We start from the raw sequence: 6,438 nt of genomic DNA, 5'->3' as shown, positions 1-6,438 counted from the left end.
TATTTTCCAGGATTTGTGATATCACAAATATTGACAAATGGGACGAGACCTGGTCGAGCTGCACCAAAGAAGGCAACTAGTGTTTTCACTCTGTCAGAGACATGCTAGCTTTCCCAGGGCAGATGAACGTAGAGTGGTTACAATCATCCGGGTTTAAATCACGCTCAAATTGATTTGATTTTGACGCAGTATTTACACTGAAGCTCACAGGCGGCTGTGGTAAGAGGCATGACATTTCCCGACCAGGGGCCGACTGGAGCCAATCACAGCACACACTGGCCCAGCTAACCAATCACAGCACATTTCATATTTCAGAAGGCGGGCCTTCATTTGATACAGGAACTATTCGAGCCGTTCATGCCAGACTGGGGAGAGAGGTGTTGTAATTATGTGAAATATGTGAAAAATAATGTGTTTTTTGAACAACCTAGTATGAGAGCCTGTACACACCCAAAACAAAATCTAGACTTTGTAAAAGAGCATAATAGGACCACTTTAATAATAGACCTCCTAAAAAACTTGGTGAGATTGTGACTTTATATAGCATTTTAGATCACAGGTTTGTGTGCCTGAGATAAACCTCAAGATAGTTCAGTTTATCAACCATTTCCTGCTCTGGAAATTAACAAATCATGCAAACCAGACTAGTCTTAAAATAATATGTAGTTTATTAACATTTTATTAATGTAATATTCCCTATAATGGGCTTAGAACTGTTTAAACCAAAACATTTGCAAGTAGAAAACACACACACACACACACACACACACACACACACACACACACACACACACACACACACACACACACACACACACACACACACACACACACGTAATAAATGTAAGTTAACATGGCAACTCTGTAAAATAAATTAGTTCTTCATATCTCTGTATGGCCATTTTGTTAAAAATTCATGAGCTGACTGTTTTCTGTGGCATACAGATTTCTGACTATTGCACCGCCCAGTAAAAGTTACTGGCTAGCACTTTCTTTAAACTCTTCAGAGCGCATCACTTTATCTGAGGCACTGGAAAGAAGAATCATGCCACTTACACCTTTTACAATCTTTATTTTGATATGTGGATTTTATTCCCGATTTAATGCTTTCGGTGAGTCTCACTTTAATTACTGATCCTATCAAAAACAAAAAATATTCTTTCTAGATACTTTAATTCTTCCCTCTTTTGCAGCTTGTAGATTGACACAACATGAATTCTAAATTGAAAATAATAAATTATAGAATGATTTGATAATGTTCAAGCTATTTGAAAATAATTTTAAAGAAAGAAAATCATTTATGTACAATAATCTGTAGTTTTCATATCCACTGTTATTAAATTCAAATTAAATATCTATTTAAAGCTCTATATAACTGTTTTATTCAAAACAATTTAACCTAAACATGTCTATGTCAGTGTGTGATTAACAACCATGACAGACAACCAGTTTTATTTATAAAGCATACAGTCTTAGCCTCTGTTTGTTCAAATATTTTGAAAATGCTGGTGAAAATATACTGTATTTGTGTCCTCAGCGAGGTTTGTTGGTTTTATCCTGCAGTGTTTGTTGTTTGTAGTTGTTGTAATTGTAATTGTTTTTCATTCTACACAGCACATGCACAAATTCAAACAGTTCAGACCCAAAAAGAAGGTTGGTTGATTTTCTGTACAGCAACAATATTTTTAAAATATGAAACAGTATTTAAAAAAAAATAAAAATGTTTTTAACGTAAGAAAGATATTTGCAGTTTCTCACACTCCTTTCTGATATTCTGGTTCTCAAAGTTCAGCGTGGATCTGACGTGTCTTTGCGATGTGATGTCCGTCTTCTGTCTAAATCCTCCACATTGAACTGGGAGAAAGATGGAGAACACACACCCAACAGCACTCTGATGTACAACAACTCTGCCTACATCATCTTACACACCGCTGATGAACGCAATAAAGGGAATTATTACTGTAGATTGATGGAAGATGGAAGCGTACAAACTGTTAGGATTCACACACTTAATGTTACTTCAAGTAAGTACTTTTACGTTATTATGTTATTCTTACATTTACATTACATTTACATTTAATCATTTAGCAGACGCTTTTATCCAAAGTGACTTACAAATGAGAACAGTAGAAACAATCAGATCAACAAGAGAACAACAACGGTATACAAGTGCTATGACAAGTCTCAGTTAGTCTAGTACAGAACACGTAGCAAGGTTTTTTTTTTTTTTTAAATGAATATAATATGATAGTATTAGTTGGTTAAGTGCAGGCGAAAAAGATGAGTCTTTAGATGTTTTTTGAAAATGAGTAAAGACTCAGCTGTTCGAATTGAGATCGGGAGGTCATTCCACCAGCTGGGCGCAGTCCAGGAAAAAGTCCGTGAGAGGGATTTTGAACCTCTTTGGGATGGCACCACATGGCGTTGTTCACTTGCAGAGCGTTAACTTCTGGAGGGCGCATAAGATTGAACTAATGAGCTTAGGTATGTTGGCACTGTGCCAGTGGTCGTCTTGTAGGCAAGCATCAGTACCTTGAATTTAATGCGTGCGGCTACTGGTAGCCAGTGTAACCTGATGAGGAGAGGAGTAACATGAGCTGTTTTTGGCTCATTGAAGACAACCCTCGCTGCTGCATTCTGGATCAGTTGTAGAGGCTTGATAGTACATGCAGGAAGGCCCGCCAGGAGAGCATTACAATAGTCCAGTCTGGAGAGAACAAGAGCTTGCACAAGAAGTTGGGTGGCTTGCTCTGACAGGAAGGGTCTAATCTTCCTAATGTTGTATAAGGCAAATCTGCAGGACCGGGTCGTTGTAGCAATATGGTCGGTGAAGCTTAACTGATCATCCATCACAACTCCTAGGTTTCTGGCTGTCCTGGAAGGAGTTATGGTTGACGAACCCAGCTGTACAGAGAAGTTGTGATGAAACGATGGGTTAGCTGGAACCACCAGCAGTTCAGTCTTAGTAAGGTTAAGCTGAAGGTGATGGTCATTCATCCAGCTAGAAATGTCACTCAGACAGGCTGAAATGCGAGCAACTACCGTCGGGTCATCTGGTTGGAATGAGAAGTAGAGTTGAGTGTCATCAGCGTAGCAGTGATAGGAAAAGCCATGCTTCTGAATGACAGATCCTAATGACGTCATGTAGATGGAGAAGAGAAGTGGTCCAAGTACTGAGCCTTGAGGAACCCCAGTAGCAAGTTGTTGTGACTTAGAAAATTCACCCCTCCAAGACACCATGAAGGATCTATCAGAAAGGTAGGAGTTGAGCCACTGGAGGGCAGTTCCAGAGATGCCCATCTTTCTGAGGGTGGATAGGAGAATCTGGTGATTAACGGTGTCAAAAGCAGCAGACAGGTCCAGCAAAATGAGTACTGAGGATTTTGAAGCTGCTCTTGCCAGTCGCAGGGCTTCAGTAACCGAGAGCAGGGCAGTCTCAGTTGAGTGGCCACTTTTGAAGCCAGATTGGTTGCTGTCCAGGAGGTTGTTCTGTACAAGAAACATAGAGAGAACACAGCTCGTTCAAGTGTCTTTGCAATGAATGGAAGAAGGGATGCTGGTCTGTAGTTTTCTAGAAGTGCTGGATTTAGAGATGGTTTCTTCAGCACTGGGCTTACCAGAGCCTGCTTAAATGCTGAGGGAAATGTTCCAGAGTGAAGAGAGGAGATGATAATGTGCGTAAGTGAAGGTATAACTGAAGAAGAAATCGCTTGAAGGAGGTGAGTGGGGATCGGATCAAGTGGGCAAGTAGTAGGATGACTGGACAGGATAAGTTTGGAAACGTCCGTCTCTGAGAGTGGAGAGAAGGAGGAGAGAGAGTGCGCATTAGTCATTGTGAAGTTATCCTCAGTCTGCGGTGTGGAGAATTGGTCGCTGATGGTTCTTGTCGCTGATGGTTCTTACATTAAATCTATATTTAAATCTATATTTATGCCTATTGTATGCTTAAATAATAGTGATATTATATATATATATATATGGTTTAGACCTAAAGACATAAAAATATGTTTACAAATGAACCATGTACTAACTGAGATGTATTTACTGAAAGTCACCAGGTTACCATATTGTTTTTCCAGATTTATATGGAAGTCAAACCATTTACAGACAAAGCCCCTTTCACATCTCACCTGTGAACTTCAATTATAGTGGGACATACAGGTGTATTACTGAAAACACAATCTACACAACCACAATACCATGCACCATTAGAGGTTAGTGAAATAGATAAATTAATAATAGTAAATACATTGATTTTTCACTTAAATTTGATCATCAGACATCCAAAACAGGAAATTTTGTATTTTTTAATGTGTTAATTGCATTTAAAAAGTAATTCATGTTATTGTTGATTTCGGTCTCAGTGGAGCCCCCTGATGGTGTGTTGAGGAGTCAGTCAGTGGTTCTTACCTGTGAGGTTTCTGAAGTAACTGATTCAGTGACGCTGGTCTGGTTTAGGATGGAGGGGAACAGAGGAGTGCTGGTCAAACAGCAAATTATGACTGAGAAAAACAACATGTTACGTCTCACAGTGAATCTAGCCAGCTATGAAACAGACCCGCTGCACTGGCAGTGTGCAGTTTTTACTGAGAATACACTCAGAGCTCTGGCCCTTATAACAATCAGTTGTAACTCATCAGAAAACTCAACTGTAACAAACCAAGGTAATATTATCATCCATTAATTCACTGTATTTTCACCTTAACTCAGAATGAAATTGTGTGCTCAAGATGTACAATGTAAATGTTCTAGCTCATCCTCAAGATGTAATTAACACTTTTAATTTATTAATAAAGTCTTCCTTTCCTTTCAGTAAACAACAGTCATGCAAACACACTATTTTGCTGTGTTTTGACTCTATTTACTGGGATTCTCCTTGGAGCTCTAATGTATTACTGCTACAGGAAACGAAAGTCAGGTACAAAAACAATCAAATAATCAGTCATTTATCAATTTTACATCTTTAAAAATTAGCACACGATGGAACAGCCCTTTCTTTCTTTCTTTCTTTCTTTCTTTCTTTCTTTCTTTCTTTCTTTCTTTCTTTCTTTCTTTCTTTCTTTCTTAAGTGTAACTCTTGCTGTATTTGCAATCATTTCAGTGCAGTCTGGCCCTCAGGAGTCTGAACCAGTCTATATTAATATCAGCCAAATGAGGAATGATAGAGGTATTTAAATCAGCAAAATAATTTTCATAGCATCGATATAGAAACCTTCAGGCAACCCTAGCATCATGCTGACTATTGTTCACAAGCTTTCCAAAAAATGTGTTGATCTATTTTTCTTCATCCTCTTAGTAGAGCGCCGCAGCACACCAGAAAACAGAGAAAATAGTCCTGAAATATATCGTAATATAAGAAGAGACAGATATGGTAAGATCAATTTCATTCAGGAATTCCAAAATTTCAGCATAATCTCATAATAATCTTTTTGTCTGCAGGAAAAGGAAACATGAATAAAAGAGATGAGGTGAGTGCAGTACAGTTCAAAACAGTGTATATGCATATAATGTATATATTTTACAATAAAGTAATGATGTTAATTTATTGTGCTACCAATTGGAATTGTCACTTTCCCCCAAAATAGTTTATTTTTTGCTATTAATTTATCTTGTCTTTCAGACACCAGTTACATCAGACAGTATGACCTACGCAACCATTGTTTTCAACAAATCCAGGTTTCAGACTTAAAATATAACTCCAGTCTATAATGAGAACCTGAGGGAGACACAATTTCATATAATGTTTTATTTTTTAGATATGAACCTCAAACCAATATCTCACAGAGAAAGTATAAACATTTTCTTTATTAAACAGCAGATGGCGCTGTCTGGTTACATTAGCTATAATCTGAGAATGCATTAAGAGGTTCTCAGACCTAACTGCCTTCATTAAACCACCACCACATATATTAATCCTACTGACTGAAACTGGATAACTGCATCCTGTTATTAATGTTGTGTTAATCCCATTTGTAAAAGCATCAACTAAGCATCCAAATATTATTATGATTTTGCATTTGTTATATTATAGTTGCCTTCATATATGTGCATGCATGCTAGTGAAATGGCCATTTGATGGCACTGTTTGAAAACGTTCTTGAATAATAATAATAATAATAATAAAGTGTAAGTACTAAATAGGATAATGCAGTTACATCCTCTTCTCTCTCACTCTCTCTGTCTGTCACTTTCATCCTCCTGGAATCCACCCAGAACATGCTGCTTCATTGTACTTCAATCTAAAACACAAAAGTGTGGAAAAAAGTAGTTTGAATAGGATGTCTTCATGGACAAGGGATAATGCTCCTCGCAAACTCAAGGTTGCTCTGCTTTGTATAAATGTGTGTCTTTATTTAAACATGGTGGGGGGATTTTAAAACGCTTGACAAGGTCTGCTAAGTAGAACCACTGAGTGATGAAGAATTCAAATGCACATAA

General features: G+C 37.7%; 1 protein-coding gene across 2 annotated transcripts; it reads left to right on the top strand.

The window, feature by feature from the left end:
• The first annotated feature begins 873 nt into the window (after positions 1-873).
• LOC109086937 lies at positions 874-6,167 on the top strand. Of its 2 annotated transcripts, none has more exons than XM_042763771.1 (10): positions 874-1,112; positions 1,615-1,653; positions 1,788-2,024; positions 4,080-4,214; positions 4,365-4,664; positions 4,814-4,918; positions 5,102-5,167; positions 5,300-5,371; positions 5,440-5,468; positions 5,621-6,167. In XM_042763771.1, exons 1-10 carry the CDS (start codon positions 1,046-1,048, stop codon positions 5,687-5,689), a joined length of 1,119 nt encoding a protein of 372 aa, XP_042619705.1. In that variant the 5' UTR covers positions 874-1,045; the 3' UTR covers positions 5,690-6,167. The 2 variants fall into 2 exon arrangements, with proteins under 2 accessions (XP_042619705.1, XP_042619704.1); XM_042763770.1 differs by having other exon boundaries at positions 877-1,112; positions 5,297-5,371.
• The last annotated feature ends 271 nt before the right edge of the window (positions 6,168-6,438 follow it).

Source organism: Cyprinus carpio, chromosome A9 (genome assembly GCF_018340385.1).
Source record: "Cyprinus carpio isolate SPL01 chromosome A9, ASM1834038v1, whole genome shotgun sequence".
Classification (NCBI taxonomy): Eukaryota; Metazoa; Chordata; class Actinopteri; order Cypriniformes; family Cyprinidae; genus Cyprinus; species Cyprinus carpio.
The sequence above is the reverse complement of the archived record's forward strand: the minus strand, read 5'-3'. Positions and strand labels throughout refer to the sequence as shown.

Excerpts from the sequence above, each read along its gene's own strand:
- LOC109086937 (XM_042763770.1), top strand. The coding sequence starts at position 1,046 with ATGCCACTTACACCTTTTACAATCTTTATTTTGATATGTGGATTTTAT. Across the intron at positions 1,654-1,787 it reads AGTTCAGACCCAAAAAGAAG|TTCAGCGTGGATCTGACGTG; the intron begins GTTGGTTGATTT and ends TGGTTCTCAAAG. Across the intron at positions 5,168-5,296 it reads CCAAATGAGGAATGATAGAG|TAGAGCGCCGCAGCACACCA; the intron begins GTATTTAAATCA and ends TCATCCTCTTAG.